This window comes from Stigmatopora argus, chromosome 9 (genome assembly GCF_051989625.1).
Source record: "Stigmatopora argus isolate UIUO_Sarg chromosome 9, RoL_Sarg_1.0, whole genome shotgun sequence".
Taxonomy (NCBI): domain Eukaryota; kingdom Metazoa; phylum Chordata; class Actinopteri; order Syngnathiformes; family Syngnathidae; genus Stigmatopora; species Stigmatopora argus.
The window spans coordinates 17,523,200-17,541,851 of NC_135395.1; the positions used below are offsets into that span (position 1 = coordinate 17,523,200).

Here is an 18,652-nt window from a genome sequence, read left to right on the forward strand (position 1 = left end):
AAAAAAAGAAGAAAACTGTGCAATTGTCGTTAGATCACTTCTTTCGGCCAGTTTCTAATGCATAAATCTCTCTCTCTCTATACAGTACTGTACATATTCTCTCCATTTTATGGATGTTTTTTTCAGTACAAACCAATGCGTGTTACTTATGCAAGCCTTAATCATACAAATGCACTTATATAAACCTTCAATATACTTATATAGGTCTTAAACAAAACAATTATAATACAAAATATAGCACTGAATCAACTTACAAACAAATTCAACTTATGAACAAACGCTCGGAACCTAACTCGTGCGTAAGTAGGGGAGCGTCTGTATATGTATTTTTCGGCTACACTTATTTATTAACTTATTTATTACCTATTGATTTATGTCTAGAATGTCTTTTTCTGTGTCTGTATTCTCACCCTCTTGCTACCGTGACAGTGAAATTTCCCGAATACAGTATAAAGTAATCTAATCTAATCTAATTCTTGCCGTCACCTACGTCATTGCGCGAGCGCCCCCCGTAAATGGGCCGAGGCACCTTGCTGTTTGTTTACATGGAAACACTTTGTCACATGTTAGGTTACCTCGGGGTCGCCCCTCGCGTGACTCCACTTCAACGTTACAGCCGGCGCTTTTTTGGCCTCCCACGTCCTGATTGGACATCTTTGTTTTTTGGCGTTCGAAGGGGCCCACGCCGCAGATGTAATTGCCCAAGTGCCAGCGCTACTTTTGCAGGAAGGCCTGTGTTTAGGCGGAGTGTGTGACAGGAGCCCGGCAGATGCCTGTTATAATGGGGTTTATTTACGTTCACACTCACTTACGCCGGCCAGCGCCAGGCACTTTGAGCAAGGGGGACACGTTCCTGTCGGCAGACGTCATTGCTTCTGCTGCACGTTGGGGCCGTTTGCGCCGCGAGCTGCCGGGTCTGACGGAGGGATTATTCCCATCGAAAAAGTATAAAACACCCAAAAACCTTTACCTTGGTGAGCCACAGGTGCTAGCAGTTTAAGAGTGTCAAGCATGCGGGTATTTATTTACTACTTTATAACAGACGCTTGACTTTTTTATTGGACGGCAGAATAAGGGATGTTGAGCTTGAAAATGCTTGGACACAAAACCAGTTGAATATTTGTACACGAATCGTCTTGCAAGTCAATAATGTGCAGATTTTACTCAATATTGACGAAATGTGATTTGAGCCATTTTTTTTTTGCCTCAGCAGTTTAACCTGTCATATATTTCAATATTGTATTGGATAACTTTATTCATCCCGTATTCGGGAAATTTCGTTGTCACAGTAGCAAGAGGGTGAGAATACAGACACAGAAAAAGACATTTTAGACATAAATAGATAGGTAATAAGTAAGTTAATAAATAAATACATGAATAAATATATAAATAAATAAGCTTTTTGCTGAAATACAGGAAGATAGACACCATGCACCAAATCCCTGTTAATATATCTAATCCTGATATAATTAATACAACTCAAAAAAGTAAAATCCAGTAATCCCTCGAATATCGTGGATAATGTAGACCAGACATGGCCACGTGAAGACAAAATGAACTTAATAAAACTAACAACAAAGTGTTTCACCCCGAACGCAAAGCTGTACCTCGCTTAAAGGGGCCATTTACCTGTTTTTTTAATTTTTTATTTTATTTATACCAAGTGGAGATGAACAATGTTCACTGTGAGTAAAGTATTTAAAGTTTTTAATTTTTTTCAAATATAAAAATACATTATATTTAGATATTAATACTTCTCATATGCTTATAACTGTAATATTTAATAAATAGACTTCTTGATAATTATACTTCTTTTTTTATAGGCACAAAAATTTAGTATGGCAGCAATAATAGGGGTGATTTTACTTTGCGTTTTTTTGATTATCGCGACCATGTCCAGTCTACAATATCCGTGCTATTCGAGGGATTACTGTAAAGCAAAGTGTCAGATTCTGTATACACGCCATTCCAGTTTGAAACATGCCAGATATATTTGGTATTTTTGGACCGCTGCTATATTTATGCTGGGGACTCTCTTAGCTTGGCATCTCTCCGCCGATAATTTACCTGTCATTTCTTGTCAGTTTGCCCACAACGTCTTCAAAAAAGCACATCAAAAGCGCATTCAATAGTAGGAATCGATTCAATTGTACACGGCCATTAGAAATAACAGTATTCCGTGTGTGTGTCTGTGTGTGTCATTCATTTCTTTTCCTTCTCTCGTATTTGCAGCAAAAACAAAGCCAAGGTGTAATCAAGTCGTCCATGTTGATTTGAACTGCACATTGGATCAACATGTCAAAAAAAAAAAGTAGCGAGAAGCTTGGAAATGAATGTTTCATTATATGGAATGTTGCTTTCGCCGCGGGGCTATCCAAAGTAAGCGGGCGGCGAAAGGTTCAAGCCCCTGGCGAGCACTCGGAGCAAAGCAACATTCGGCGTTCTTCGCGTAAGGCCCTCCAATGAACACCTCCGCGTGGATTTGGTGCCAAACACACACTGACGCTTTTGATGGCGCTGCTTTTTGCCGCCGGACAATCTTGACGCCGTCGTAGCCAGGTCAATGTTTTAAGATGAGGAATGGGCGTAGAAAGGGGAAGAAATATTTTGCCACAATAGGCGCATTTACAAGGAAAGTTGCAGCCTTGCCACTGTGACACTTATTAAGTGAATTAAGTGGGGGTCTGACATGTGCCTTTCATTTGTTCTGCGACCAAACTCGATATCAATTGAGAATTCTCCATTGAACGGACGCAAATCCGTTCCAGACCGGCCCCATTTGGAAGATCCGCTGATACCAAATACCAGTGGCGGTCCGTGCATTTTCTCGTAGCGCCTTCAACGGGTAAAATCCACTTCCTAGCAGCATTTAATGATTGAATACAATACTGGAGCTTTTCAGACATTACAACCGGGCCAGGGGGGTGATTTCCCCGGGAAAAGACAGCGATGGACGTCAATGGCGAAATGGCAAAAATTGCACTAAAATGGGGTAAAATCCACTTCTTAGCAGCATTTAGTGATTAAATACAAACACTGGAGCTTTTCAGATATCAGAACCGGGGCCACAATTGAAATATTATTTAGGAATATAGCCATATTTTACTCCCCAAAAATCCTTTGTAACTGTACACAATATCCATCCTCCTTTCTTTCTTCCTTCTTTTCTATCGCCATCGAAGCTAATGCTGAAAGTCGAGCCTGTCCTGTCGTATTTCTGGCATAGTCTGTCTTGAAAATGGCTTTAAATCAACACAACAATATGTTTGCTTGTGCAGCTTGCTACAGATACAGTTTGGTAGCTCTGGCTAATCACTAGCCAATCATAGTTGGTGAAAGCGATGACGTATCCCTACGCCTGCGACAAGGCATTGTGGTGTTGCCAACTCGAAATCTGATTGGTTAAAGCAACAGTCTTATCGACGCTGGTTTAATGCAGCAGAGCCTGCAGGACGGATTGTGAAGGCCTTGAGGCAGATTTCTGACCCTGGCAACAAATAATGGCTGAAATGTGATTGGTTAAATGCTTCAATGTGAAAACACACATCTGGAAGCAGTGCAACCAGGGGGAAAAGCAATGAAAGGAAGCTAACAGACAATTTGGAATTATTTAATAAGTATTGATGGACAAAATATAATATATGATTCAGATATTTCTTAGGCCAGCAGAGAAGGCATTGAAGGCCATAACGCCCCGCCACTGCCAAATACTAATCCGATACCTCAGCAATTTACCTGCATTTTTGGGGGGATTTCTTTTGACAAAACGCTTGAATATTGTGATTTTGTTTCTTTGTAGCCCCCTAAAAATTCTGAAAAATGACCCGATTACGATCGTCTAAAAATGTTAGGTGTTACAATTTTTTCTTATTTTTGTTGCTTTTTTAAAATCTGAAAAAAGACTCGATTATGATCTTTAAAAAAATGTTGCGTGGTACAAAACATGTTTTCTTTTTTAAAATCTGAAAAAAAGACTCGATTATGATCTTTTAAAAAATGTTACATGGTACAAAATATGTTTCTTACTTTTTGTGACTTTTTTAAAACCCGAAAAAAAGATCCAATTACGATCTTCTAAAAAATGTTGCGTGTAAAAAATGTTACGTGCGTAAGAAAATCCCGAGCAAATATAAAAAAAAAAGAAAATGTGACTTTTTGGCTCTTTAAAAGATTTTAAGCAAAAAACTGCCCAACTCTCTTCCCTCCTGCAACCTTTAAAGTCCTTTACGTGTCATTTTGCTCGCACATGTTCTGGCAAAGGAAAAGAAAAGTGAGCACAAAGCCCTGCCTGCCTTAAATTCAAGACTGATCTTAATTGCCTCTATCATTTCACTAAATGGCTAATGACAGTGATTTCAGCACACAGCACCGTCTAAGTATGCATGTGTGTGTGTATGTGTGTCTCCCCGTGTGTGTATTCGGCGTGTGTGCTTTGATTTCCCCTCGCCGGCATGTGCGAGGACTTAGCGGGGCCGGCTCCCGCACATCTGTAGGACATTAGGGGCAATAACAGCTGGGCGGACCTAAAACATGGTCACCCACTTCACCTCGCCGCGTCTCTGAGGATAACCCCAGCTGACGAGCGCCCGCCCGTTGGCGGCATATCGGGCCTTCCGTCCAAAGGCCTCTCGTTCTCTTTTTTTAATAAGATTGATTTAATAAGGGACAGCACCTATTAATGAACATATTTATATCCATCTTAATGAACATAGGTATACATGTAAATATGTAAGATTGTTGCCGAAAGATCATTTGCATCTTTAGTCCCTTGTGTAGGTTGAAGATAAACGATGACACATACTAGACCAGAAATGGGCAAACTACGGCCCGCGGGCCATATACGGCCCGTTAGGCTTTTTAATCCGGCCCGCCGACGTTGTCCAAATTATAGTAAAAATCAATGACCTCATTCATTTCCCTTTCCCCTGCAATACCCTCGTTTCCCCGATAGTTGGCGCACTAGTCTAGACCTTTGTTGGAGTGTAACTTTCCAGCTGCCATTTTCTCCCTTCGGTAAAAATGAGCGGATCAAAGAAAAGAAAAGTGGACACCGAGTGTTTAAAAAAGAGTGAACAACAAAATATTTTTTACTGCAGCAGCACAATAGCTTAATTAACATGCCGCTCATCACTCTCAATTTAAAGACTGCTTTCTTTCGTTGAATAATAATATGTTCTTAATGTTGAAAGTAAATTGGAAAATTCATTTTCACCTTAAATTGTGTCTTTTTTCTTACATTTCAATCCCCAGGTTTGATAAATTACATTGCGTGTCCAAATGCTCCTGCACAGTTTTAGACAGAGTCGTGATCACAATTTTGTTCATCCAATAGCCAGGCTTTAAGATGATTGGCCAAGAGGTTCAGAGACAGGAGTTGACGTATGCTGATATTGACTTCCAGGTATGTGAGAAGGTGCTTTGGCTACTACTACACAGTCACCTCTAGAGCCAGCCCTCGTAGACACAATCTTGCAGTGGGAGGAGGAGCTTTGTGATGGGAGATTTTTTAGGTATCCCACCGTTTGATTTCCCATTATGTGTCGGCTTGTCGTCGGAATACATTTCAGGTCGGCGGCGCCTGTCCGTCAACGTCTCTCTGGCGGCGTTGGACCGCAAAGCAGCAGATGTTGAGGTCACGCTTTTACACATTTCCAAGGGGTGTTTTTTGTCCCAAATCCAGCGCCCCCGTTCTCCTTTAAATATATGCGTGGCGAGTGAAAACACTGATACCGATCGACAAAGGCATCGAGTTCCCCCACTTTAACGGGGAAACAAGTAATTGCATCTGAAACGGCATCCAAAATTGAAAAGAAAAAAGACTACTTGAGGGTTTTAAAAATACCAGAACCTCAAATGGGTTAAAAAAAAGTTGACATTTTGTAAATGCACAATATTTACATAAGAAAAGAAAAAAAATGTACAGATGTGAAACGTGAAATATCACATTCCTAATAATTTCTCATTGCCACCATGTAGTTGCCTCAATGCAGTGTTGCGTTCATGTGCCACTTAAAAACGTAGGACAATTAAATGTTCATATCTATATTTACATTTATTGAAAATGAATGAATAAGAAACAATATGTGAATACAGTAAGGATTACTAATGACTAATAGGCATCCACATTCATGGCTTGGCCAACCTCAGCGTTTTAAAGACGTGCTGGAGTCCCATTTTATGAGCTTGTGATTAGTGTTTTTACGGCGGCGTGGAGGTCTGCAGATGGTCTGTGTAAACTTGTCACACTGAGACCCTCTTGTAGCAAACGCTGAACTGAGAGCTCTGTTATACTCACTGGGGAAATTTGTACACAGAGGCAGAGCGTCCTCTTCTGGAAAGCTTTTCGTCCTACAGCCAGAAACAAGCATAATGTTCGACCTCTTTACTGGGCAGTAAATCATCCCAATTCGCCTTAAACTTTAAATATGTAAACAACCGTTTCCTTAATACTGATAGTTATTTTTTTGTGCATATGTGCTTTGCAGGTTTCCCTAGTATTGTTTTCACAAAAATATATAAATGATATAATCCACACTAATTTGTGGCATTATGCCAATTTAATTCAGATGAAATAAGAAATGAAATATAATATTTAATGTGAATTATTTTCATATGAAAATGGACTTCAAATTTGGTAAGTCATGCATCTCTCATCTCATCTTCATCCGCTAAGTCGGGTCGCGGGGTCAACAGCTTCAGCAGGGAAGGCCAGACTTCCCTCTCCCCAGCCACTTCATCCAAGTCTTCCAGCAGGACCCCAAGGCCCCCCTGGATTATCCGGAAGACATAGTCTTCCCAGCATGTCCGAGGTTGGCCCCGCGGCCTCCTCCCGCTGGGACGTGCCCGGAACACCTCCCCAGGGAGGCGTCCAGGGGTCATCCTGATCAGATTCCCGAGCCAACTCATCTGGCTACTCTCGATCCTGGATGACCGAGCTTCCCACTTTAGGTAAGTCTTGCAAAATAGGAAAACTATAAAAACTATCAAGTCATTCAACTTTGTCATCCAGATACTTTGAACCAAAACTTGATTTTTTCTTTAAATATAAAAAGAGATGTAAATAATGCCTAATTGCAAATGGTGTCCCAATGCATGTGTCAGTCATGTATTAAGTGGGGGGGTCTTGAAATCAAATGTTCCTCTCACATCCTTCTTTTAAGCGCCTCACAGAGGCCCAGTGTTCTTGGCGGCTTGTTGTCACGCAGCCAATCACAGCAGCGGCTCTTAAAGTGCCCAAAGTAATTCGTGAAAGAATCCATCTCTCCTCTGAGCATTCTTAGGAAGGCTTTGGTGTCAAATGGAGCCCCGAGCGTCATTCTCGCTGACCGACATCTTTCCTTCGCTTGAATGGGGCAGAAAGGGAGCTACTTAACGTCTATATTTAACCGCTCTCTTATTTTCTCAGGTGCTTTCACTCCGCTGGACGGAGAACGCCGAGCCATGAGCTTGGATGTTAGTTTCTTTGTGAACAAATGGAGACATTTTAACATTGTCATATTTCAACCAATAAAAGCATAACTACAAATTGACTTTTTTCACCCCCAAAAATAGCTTTACTATACATGGTCTTTTTTTTATGAAACAGAAAACCACACACACCATCACTAAGTGGGAATCGAACCCAGGCTGGCCATACCAAAGTCAGGCAGAAGAACCACTGGACACATCAGATGGCATCACAAGGGTATTTTTCATAACCAATAAAGAAAGACCATAAAGGCTTTAATTTGTTTTAGAAAAAAAGACCATTTACAGTAAGACTTTTTTTTATTTAAGGTGGCCTGGTAGCTTGAGTGGTTAGCGCGTTGGGCTCACAGCTCTGGGGTCCTGGGTTCAAATCTAGGTTATGTGGGTCTCTTTAAAATTTATATAATTTTTAATGTGTTTCAATAAACACCAAACAAAGATTTCATGTTTTCTCATTCCCCCCCCCCCCCTGATTTGCTTTCATAATAAAAAGATTGATATAATAAAGTCTCCCTGCTCCATTTTAGGTTAAAGTTATGTTTTACAGTTCAGATACATGTAGTTATTGTATACAATATACAATGAAGGATTATTGACGTTTCAAATGTCAAACTATTCATTGAGCCGGATGGCCTGGAATAAAGGTGAGTTGATGTTGTAAAATACTAATTAAAAACGTTATTCTGTTTAATAGGAGCAAGACCACAATAATCATCACTACTACGTCATCTTCCAAACATAGACATTGAGTTGGGAGGAACGTCATCTTCAAAACATAGACTGAGTTGGGAGGACATAACACTTCGTTGAGCACGGTAAGCAAGCCACCATCTTTTCCACATTCAATATGGTGGGACAATATGGGCGTGGTGACGTCTTCGAAACAGCTGTTAAATTACGCACATGCGCAGTGCCTCGTCTTCTCCAACAGCCATTTCAATGCTAATGGTCGTCTAGCACGCCACGCCAACGAGGTAAGGCATTAAGCAATTTATTGGCCCAAGTGCGTTTCTTTCACGTTACCGGAGGATTTTTTAGGAATCAATTGAGCTAAAACGCCAACAAATCTGTTAGTTTAATGCCATAAGTATGGGCTCCTTGTCCCCACCGGCTGTGTGCCGCATGTGACAAGCTATCTTAGCATTAGCATTAGCGTCACGACAACGCTTTTTCCATTTGACCACGTCAAGCGGCGTCTTGATGTTAATACTAAGAGATCTAGTCCGTTTTCTCCATTGTCGAGTCGTGTAGAAAGACTTTTAATTTATCCAAACAAAGCCTAGATATAAACGGACAGTTTGCTGGGTAAAGGCTCACTCCAAAATGATGTATGTACTGATAGTTTTCACTGCGAGTGTTAAACAAATCATTTAATCAAAAATTGTTAAGCCAACGTTGTCCTAGCTGTTAACTTCAGTCTGTATATTTAATCGCCTTGTCTGGAAAAGGGAAATTAGCACGGAGCACTCACTAACTTATTTTCATTCTTTATCTTGATCATTTATTGTAAGATTTCACTCATGTAATAATTGTTTGTCAACTCCCAAATAGGTTGGTTAAATCAAGATGCAGCTCTTCCCGTGTGCCCCAGGACACTCAAACCCTTGAGGTTACAGGTAAAACTAATCCCATCTGTTGAATCTCCAGTCTCTGTATATGACAACTTTTGGTTCTTTTTTTTTTTTTGCACACATCAGGTCCATGTCCAGGTGATCTTCCCAGGTTGCCCACTTGAAGATGATGCCTCTCTTGCATGATGTGGCATCTCTGAACTGTAAGATTTCTCCTTGTATTAGTTATTTGGCAACTCCTAAATAGCTTTTTTAAATGAAGTTTTCCCCGTTTAGCATCATCTTTGGTCTTCTCATCAAGCTAAAACTAGATTTAACAACAAAAACATAAGTCTATATATGCTAACTTTTGCTTTTTTTTGCACACATCAGGTCCATGTCCAGACTTTGGAGGGTCTCCCAGTGATTTTCCTTGCAGATGCCTCGTCTCTGAACGCAGTCTTCTGAGAGGTTAGTTTATTGTAGAATATCCAAGTATTCATCCAGATCTATTTTATTGACTAAATTTACTCCCCCTTAGGTGAAGTCCAGAGTTCTCTGGCTCATGGTGACCAGATCCTCAAGGTAAGGAGGATCTTACTTTTTATTTTCAGTCAGAAATTTTAATAAAAGAGATTTGAGTGTCATTTGTCTTTGTTAAAACACTTGGAGAAAAAAGACCCAAGACCCTCAATGGTCTTTTTTTTCCTTTAATTTTTGGTGGTTATATTCTAAGTCTTTTCATTGTTTAAAAAAAAAAATTGCTTAAGTTTTTTTTTTCCTGACTAAGTGTTGTGGTGAAAATTTTCTATGTTTTTTTTTTTTAAATTGTCTACAGGTGGAGAGGACTGGCCATGCAAATGTTTACCTTTGAATAAAAACTTTCAAATGTCAAGCTACTTGTGTTTTTTTCTTCATATAACTAGCAAAAAAGATATGCATGTGTACATTTCAAGAACTTTTATTTGTCCACATAAGCCATCCAGTAGGTAAAGATGAGGTTGTATTGCTGTTCGTGGACAAAGAATCTCTTCTTGGCACTGGGTGGAATTCTGGAAAATAAAAAAGAGGGTCAACACACAATAGACTAAGCCCAACATTAAAAAAAATAGTTAGGTTTTACCAACCTCAGAAAGGGCCATCTCATTTCCTCAGTCAGCAAGGCCATCATCCCACTGCAAAAGAAGGCACACAATATTAAAGCCCTAGGAAGAAAAAATATTATAAATTTTTGTCCACTGCAGAAACAGGGAGACTTAAAAATGATTTGAGTCTTTATAAGAGGAATCTCCAACTGCAGTCCTTGAGGGCCCCTGTCCAGTTTGTTTTCCATGTCCTCCATCACACCTTAATCATTTGATTCAAATGTGGTGGGAGATATGGAAAGCATACTGGATAGGGAACCTGAGGACCAGAGTTGGAGACACCTGCTCTATAATGACAAGTACCTGAGGGGATGTTGCTGTCAAAAAGTGTGCCGTCCACCAATGTCACCCTTTTTGGGGAAGTTTGTCTGGTCATCTTTCTTCAGCGTTGATTTGGTAAACTTGGGTGGACACTGAAGAGAAGCAAGATACAAAATGAGTAGGTTTAGTACACATTACAAGAAAATAAATAACCTCCAACTGCAGTCCTTGAAGGCCCCTGTCCAGTTTATTTTCCATCACATCTTGATCATTTGATTCAAATGTGGTGGGAGATATGGAAAGCATACTGGATAGGGACCCTGAGGACCAGAGTTGGAGACACCTGCGCTATAATGACAAGTACCTGAGGGGATGTTGGTGTCAAAAAGTGTGCCGTCCACCAATGTCACCCTTTTTGGGGAAGTTTGTCTGGTCATCTTTCTTCAGCGTTGATTTGGTAAACTTGGGTGGACACTGAAGAGAAGCAAGATACAAAATGAGTAGGTTTAGTACACATTACAAGAAAATAAATAACCTGAAACACTTGGGTCCTACATCGTCCACAACCTTTGCCTTGACTTCTTGACAGCTGTCATCTCTTCCACCATGTCCGTGGCTTTAAACCTCTATAAAACACAGCATGATTATATAAATGCTTATTTAACCATTTTGACCAGTGGTCCCCAAACTATTCCAGAAAGGGCTGCAGAGGGTGCAGGTTTTCGTTCCAAACTGTAAGAGGAAACCTTTCCACCAATCTGGTATCCTAGTAGTACAATCACTGGATTGCACTCAGGTGATTCTTTTTTTCAGCAGAAACCCAATTGGTTAAACTGTTAATGTTGGATCTGTTGGAACCAAAACCTGCACCCACAGCAGCCCTCGAGGACCAGTTTGGAGACCTATAATGAGGGAAAATTGTTATTTTATCATATGTTTAAACTCAAGTGAAAAATGACCCCTGCACTTTTGTTGACTGAATGTCTCAAACGCATTTAAAAAAAAAAAAAATGAAAAGGTCCAAACCCTGAGGTCTTCCTTTAAGAAAGTGAAGGGAAATGTCTATATTCTATAAAAGTGTACTGTTTATTCCTTACACCTCCACTGATGGCATTTATGTGGGTGTGAGTTAACCACACAAGTTTTTGCTATTAAAAAAAATCAACGCCAAGCCATTTAGTTTTCATTCAAAATTGCAATATATCATGACAAACAAGCTAATTTAGCAAAGCCGTGAATACCGAACGCTGATATTTAATGATTAAACGGATATAGTAAATAGAAACTACTATTTAAAAAAAGACTCACTTTGCTGACAAACAGTTCGTTATGGCGTCGACAAGTTGCTCCTTTTTGGCTGTTATGGCCCCATTCTTGATGTTTCCCAGCAATCCGTGTTCGTTGAGGAACTGAAAAACACAATGGAATGAAACATTAAGAACTTTAAGTAACGCAATGTAGCCAATTTGTTTGCAAACATTTTACTGTCTGCATCCACGTTGGGCCACATCACGCGATCGAAGCATGCTACCGTCATAAAGCACTCTTCAAATGAGAACTGGGGCTTCGAAATCCCCAAATGACAACGTACCGAATGCGCTGCATTGTCCTGTGAGAACTTTATCAGGTCTTTCTTCGGTAAATCGTCACTTCTGAGCGGCTGTGCAGCAAACTCCCGTCTTGGCTCATCCGCCATTTTGAAGACTGGAGACGGGTCACATGACCCAGGTCAGAGTTCCATGGGCCATGAACTCTGACCTGTGTCAGGAAGTTAAAAGCAGGAAGAAAAAAATAACGACGTCCTCTAGTGGCTCAATGTCTTTTTTCAAAGACCTTAAAAAAACAAGAAAAAAGCATTATACTACAGGGTGTTCCAAAATGTTTAGTAGGCCAATAATTTTGACTATGCATTGTATAGTAAGGCTTTTTATGGAAAATAAAAAAGACCATGTATAGTAAGGCTTTTTTTCTTCAAAAAATGACCTAGTATAGTAAGGCTTTTTTAAAATGACTATGTATAGTAAGGCTTTTTTTGTCTAAAACATGACCATGTATAGTAAGGCTTTTTTTAAATGACCATGTATAGTAAGGCTTTTTAAAAAAATGACTATGTAGAGCAGTGGTGTCAAAGTGGCGGCCCGGGGGCCAAATCTGGCCCGCCGCATCATTTTGTGCGGCCCAAGAAAGTAAATCATGAGTGCCGACTTTCTGTTTTAGGATCAAATTAAAATGAAGAGTAGAGATGTATATTAAATTTCCTGATTTTCCCTCTTTCAAATCAATAATTGTAATTTTTTAATCCATTTTTTCTGTATTTTTAGTTCAAAAATCATTTTGTAAAATGTAAAAATATATTTAAATAAAGCTAAAAAAAACATTGTTTTAGATCTATAAAAAACTGAATATTCAGGGCTTTTAATCCAGTTCTTTTAATAATAATAATAATAATCGGACATAGGCCATGTCGTCATTACCACAACACAAAAAGCCTACTTGTCATCACACGCAGAAACTGCGTGTGACGAAATTGATGGTGCTTCTCCATAAGCTACGTTTAATCGGCAAAAGACCTAAATAAGTGTAAGTTACGGACTTGTAATTTGTCATTCCGCTGTTGTGGATACAGGTCGCTTACCTCTCGATTACATACAGGTCGCTTACCTCTCGATTACCGCACACTGTCTGCCACTTACCTTCCTTCAAGTCAGCTAGTAGGAGGCAGATCACCAACCAAACATCTATTCATATGCCGCAGAAGGGAATGTGTGTATGTTAGCGCGAGTTTAGATGTCTGATGGATGTGGGGAAAAAACTGTCCTTAAGCCTATTTGTCCGAGCTTTGTGGGACCTATAGCGTCTGCCAGAGGGCAGCAGCTGGAACAGATTGTGACCAGGGTGGTAAGGGTCCCCTATGATGTTCTTGGCTCTGCTGAGGTAACGCGGGCTGGCAATGTCTTCAAGTGAGGGCAGAGAGCAGCCGACAATCCTCTGGGCAGTGTTAATCACTTTCTGCATGGCCTTTTTGTCTGCCGCCGTGCTTCCAGCGTACCACACTGTGATGCCGTACGCCAGGATGCTCTCTACAGTGGTTCTATAGAAGGTTCTCAGAAGATTGGAGCCCAAGTTGTTCTTCCTGAGTACCCTGAGGAAATGGAGTCGTGTCTGAGCCTTCTTCACCACTGCCGTGGTGTTTGTAGACCATGAGAGCGTGTCCGTGACGTGGACCCCCAGGAATTTAAAGGACTGGACCCTGTCTACACATACTCCATTTATGAGGAGTGGGGCCAGATCTGTGCCGTGTTTGCGAAAGTCCAAGATTATTTCTTTAGTTTTCGTGGTGTTCATTGTGAGATTGTTCACCGAGCACCACGAAGACAAATTGTTGACCTCATCTCTGTAAGCCGACTCATCCCCTCCTGAGATGAGTCCGACCACAGTGGTGTCGCTAAACCTTATATCTAAAATAAAATCAAGTTGATGTTAATGCGGCCTGCGAACCAACCCAAGTCTGACACCCTTGATGTATAGTAAGGCTTTTTTAAAAAAATGACCATGTATAGTAAGGCTTTTTTTCTTAAAAAATGACCATGTATAGTAGGCTTTTTTTTTTCTTTAAAAAAATGATCCTGTATAGTAAGGCTTTTTTTTCTTTGAAAAATGACCAGGTATAGTAAGGCTTTTTTTTTCTTAAAAATGACCATGTATAGTAAGGCTTTTTTTCTTTAAAAATGACCATGTATAGTAAGGCTTTTTTTCTTTAAAAATGACCACGTATAGTAAGGCTTTTTTTTCTTTAAAAAAATGATCATGTATAGTAAGGCTTTTTTTTCTTTGAAAAATGACCATGTATAGTAAGGCTTTTTTTCTTTAAAAATGACCACGTATAGTAAGGCTTTTTTTTTCTTAAAAAGTGATGCTATTTTACTTTTTTTTTGTTTAAATTGCATGTAAAGTAGGACTGTTTTCCTTTGCAAAAATGACGACAAGGAGACTGTTTATGTGTGGAGTGCAGCGCAGCGTGATGAGCAGCCAGAAAGCAGCCTGGCTTTCTTCAGCTGTCCAAACAAGCTGCCAGGCAGCTTCTCCATTTTATCATTCTCTTGGCTACTCTTTTGTCTCCTACAGGACGGACGCTCTTGTTATATTTTCTCCTCTTACTAGCTTTGACAATCCCGAGAGAAAGTGCATTCAATTTCACCATGTGCCATTTTCGATAGCCAGACAGAAAACAACTTGTATTATTTAGAGAACGCTGTCGTCCTTATCGTAAACGGTACTTAGAGTAAGCGGTCAAAAAAAGATGTTATAATTTGTTCCCTGATTCTATCTTTCCATCCATTGGACAAAAGCTGACCGTGTTTATTTTCATGGCCGGCGATGTTGACATTCAGGAAAGTCATGCAAAAATGAGATCTGACTTCTGGTCAGGAATTATACTTATTTATAATGTAAAATGTCAATAAAAGCATTCAATTCAATCCATTCATTCATTTTCTTAAACACTTTATCCTCATGAGGGTCGCGGGGGGTGCTGGAGCCTATCCCAGCTGAATTCAGGCCATGTGCATGTTTTTGGGGGTGAATATGGCGACGGTTTGAACCCTCAATCTTAACACTGCAGCAACCATGTTTTCTGTATTCATTTTTCATTTTTAGAGGTCCAATCTAAAGGCGGGCCTTGACTTTGACACACGCTTTATCACACCCGCTTCCTCCCGGTTTTTACGAACCTGTTACGTGAAATTCAAGTCTCGCAGCAAAAAGCGGCTAAAAATGAGGGACCCGTATGACCAAATCCACGGCTTAATTTTTCACCTCAGTTTTGTTTTAGTACGGTGACACCATCCGCATCGCATGCCTGACTTGATGAATGCTCACCTTTTTAGGGGCGCTTGGCACGTGGAGCGTATCTCCTACACTTGTGCGACCCAAAACACACCTGCGGAGCTGCGTGATGGAAAGACGTGTTTGCGTCAATCCCAGTTTAGCGGAAAAAGGAGCCATTAAACCTCACATTGTTTCACACCACCGGCTGAAAATCTTCTCATTTAAAACCACATCACCTATATAAACATTATAAAGTCGTTCTCTTTAAAGTTTTATCAACAGGAGTCATATAAACAGGCGACCCGGTGGCTGAGAGGTTAGCATGTCGGCCTCACAGTGGGGGACCTGGGTTCAAATCTAGGTCGGCCCACCTGCGTGGAGTTTGGATTTTCTACCCGGGCCTTGCGGGGTTTTTCTCCGGGTACTCCAGTTTCCCTGACTATACATGGTTGTTTTTTTTAAGAAAAAAAGTCTTACTATACATGTTGATTTTTTAAAGAAAAAAGTCTTACTATACATGGTCATTTTTTTTAAACAGAAAAGCCTTAGTGTACATGGTCATTTTTAAAGAAAAAAGTCTTACTATACATGGTCATTTTTTAAAACAGAAAAGCTTTAGTACACATGGTCATTTTTAAAGAAAAAATGCCTCACTATACATGGTCATTTTTAAAGAAAAAATTCTTACTATACATGGTCATTTTTGAAGAAAAAAAGCCTTACTATACATGGTCATTAAAAAAAAGCCTTACTATACATGGTAATTTTTTAAAGAAAAAAAGCCTTACTATACATGGCCATTTTTTAAAAGAACAAAAACCCTTACTATACATGGTCATTTTTAAAGAAAAAAACCCTTACTATATATGGTCATTTTTTTACGAAAAAAAGCCTTACTATGCGCAGCCTGGTGGCGCAAGTGGTTAGCACGTCGGCCTTACAGCTCTGTGGTCCTGGGTTCAAACTCAGGTCGGTCCACCTGTGTGGAGTTTGCATGTTCTCCCTGGGCCTGCGTGGGTTTTCTCCGGGCACTCCGGTTTCCTCCCACATTCCAAAAACATGAATGGTAGGCTGATTGGACACTCCAAATTGCCCCCAGCTACGAGTAATTGGTTGTTTGTCTCATTATGCCCTGCGATTGGCTGGCCCAAAGTTAGCTGGGATAGGCTGGATGGGAGCGGCTCCTTGACGATTGTTTTCCAGAAGTATTCCGAAGTGCGGACGGACCACACGCAAAAACGATGGCTGCGCTCCACCGTGATGATGAAGCGAGTCCTTTTCCCCAGAAAGCCACAAAATATCGAAGGAGACGCAAAATTGTGGATAAATAAATGAAGCCAGGGTGGAAACGGTGAGAAAATGACTGTAAAGAGCCGCATTGAACGGCTTGACTTTGGTGACGGTTCACTTTTGTTGAATTTTTTTCTTCCCCACACGGTTATGAGACTACGAAATCTTTTATGGTTCTCCAGGCTCGCGTCTAAAAAAGTTTGCGTAAAGGGTGTGATGACTACAAAAATCGGTCATGAAACTTCAGAATAAAACTTCATGAGTCACACAATGGGGGAACTTGGGGAGCAGAACAATCCGTGCATTAGCTAGTTGTTCGATAAACGCAGAAATATGAATTATTAGCAGTTGACATGCGTCAATTATCTTCATTTCCGGCTACAAACAAATCATCTTTACTGCCCAGACTGTAAAATAGATGTCTATTTTATTTGTTTTTTAAGAAAGACCATAGTAAGGTTGTTTTTTTTAACAAAAAAAAGACCATGTATAGTATGATTTTTCTTTCTTTAAAAAAAGAGCATGTATAGCAAGACTTTTTCAAAAGACCATGTATACTAAGGCTTTTTTTGTTAAAAAAAGACCATTTTAGTAAGGGTCTTTTTCATTAAAAAAAGGACCATGTATAGTATGACTTTTTTTCTTAAAAAATGTATCATGTATATATAGTAAGGGTTTTATTTGTTAAAAAATACCATGTATATAGTAAGGCTTATATTTGTTTAAAAAAAATGACCATGTATAGTATGGCAGTTTTTCTTTAAAAAATTTACCATCTATAGTTAGGCTTATATTTGTTTAAAAAATGATCATTTATAGTAAGGCTCTTTTTTTTAATTAAAAAAAGACCATGTATACTGAGGCTTTAATTTGTTAAAAAATATTCATAGTAAGGCTCTTTTTCATTAAAAAAGGACCAAGGATAGTATGACTTTTTTTCTTTAAAATTTTACCATGTATAGTAGGGCTATTATTTGTTTTAAAAAATGGCCATTTATATAAGACTAAATTTTGAATAGGGAAAAAAAAGTACAGTTAGCAAGGCTTTAATTTGTTAAAAAATATTTATAGTAGGGCTCTTTTTCATTAAAAAAGGACCAGGGATAGTATGACTTTTTTTCTTTAAAATTTTACCATGTATAGTAGGGCTATTATTTGTTTTAAAAAATTGCCATTTATAATAAGACTACATTTTGAATAAGGAAAAAAAAGTACAGTTAGCAAGCCTTTTTTCATTAAAAAAAGATTATGCATAGTAAGGCTATTTTTTGGGGGAAAAGACCATTTGTAGTAATGTTTTTATCTGTTAAAAACCTGTTTGCATTGCTTATCACCAGAAAAAAAATGCTTAATCTGATTTTCTTCGACAATATTTTTACAGATTTCAAGAACAGCAAACGCATACGCAAAATCGAATGCATTCTTTCAGTCAACGGGGACCGGTAGGTTCCCGCGGCAAAGCCTGGTGGTCGAGACGGAAACAATGACTCTACGCCCACCCACTAAGTTTTACGACCACTTTCCGATAAATTTGTTGTACCAAGTCCAACCCGTGTGTTTCTCTAAAGTTAAAAACATTGGACAGGAAATCAACTTTACGCAGTTCTCACCTCCTTAAGAAAAAAAAAAAAATGTCGAAATGATCTTTTGGCCTTTCCCCATCATTCCAGCCACGTTAAAGTGCCGTGTGGTACTTGTAATGTGCCCCCATGAGTCAGCTCCTCCCAGATTAATGGTGCGTGCTGGGAAAAGAGCGCAGCCGGGCGGCTAGCATAAATAAGCGTTTAAGCGGCTCGCTTTGTCAGTCGGGACGGGAGTCCGCCGGGACGTTTGGCAGACAAAACGCTCGGTTTTGATTTACGGACGCTGCGTTTGTCATCGGCACGTAGGCCGCAGTCAATGGGGAAGTCACTAAACAACAGACAGGAACTTTTGTATTTTAGGGGTAAAAAAAAACTTAGAAATCAGTTAGTTTGACTTTACTGATGTTAAATACAATTGGCTGGAAGAGACTTTCTTTTTGATTTCATAAAAAGTAGTAAGTAGGTGTTCGTTTTATTGTTATGTTTGTATGGTTATCATTATTAAACGTATTATTGATGTTCGAATGGG

General features: G+C 39.6%; 1 protein-coding gene and 1 long non-coding RNA gene across 7 annotated transcripts in view; one reads left to right on the forward strand and one right to left on the reverse strand.

Annotated features, from left to right (window-relative positions):
* Positions 1-4,651: 4,651 nt before the first annotated feature.
* LOC144082877 (uncharacterized) lies at positions 4,652-9,912 on the forward strand. 2 transcript variants are annotated; one of them, XR_013303384.1, is made up of 7 exons: positions 4,652-7,684; positions 8,162-8,282; positions 9,019-9,083; positions 9,165-9,241; positions 9,411-9,488; positions 9,559-9,602; positions 9,856-9,912. It is a non-coding gene; the product is annotated as an uncharacterized LOC144082877 (long non-coding RNA). The 2 variants fall into 2 exon arrangements; XR_013303383.1 differs by lacking the exons at positions 4,652-7,684; positions 8,162-8,282 and adding an exon at positions 8,311-8,441.
* Positions 9,913-10,214: 302 nt separating this feature from the next.
* The window catches only part of LOC144082039 (peptidyl-prolyl cis-trans isomerase FKBP3-like), a 61,317-nt gene continuing 52,879 nt past the window's right edge, over positions 10,215-18,652 (reverse strand). For 2 of the 5 annotated variants that reach the window (XR_013303124.1, XR_013303123.1), the window contains exons 5-9: positions 12,015-12,256; positions 11,732-11,832; positions 10,979-11,049; positions 10,788-10,897; positions 10,215-10,575 (exon numbers count right to left, since the gene is read on the reverse strand). Coding sequence is in view for 1 of the 5 variants with exons in the window: in XM_077608839.1 (XP_077464965.1) it covers positions 10,867-10,897; positions 11,732-11,832; positions 12,015-12,119 (237 nt within the window). In the remaining 4 variants the exon portion in view is untranslated. The remainder of the gene's footprint in view (positions 10,576-10,787; positions 10,898-10,978; positions 11,050-11,731; positions 11,833-12,014; positions 12,257-18,652) is intronic. The other 3 variants (XR_013303125.1, XR_013303126.1, XM_077608839.1) reach the window with 3 other exon arrangements.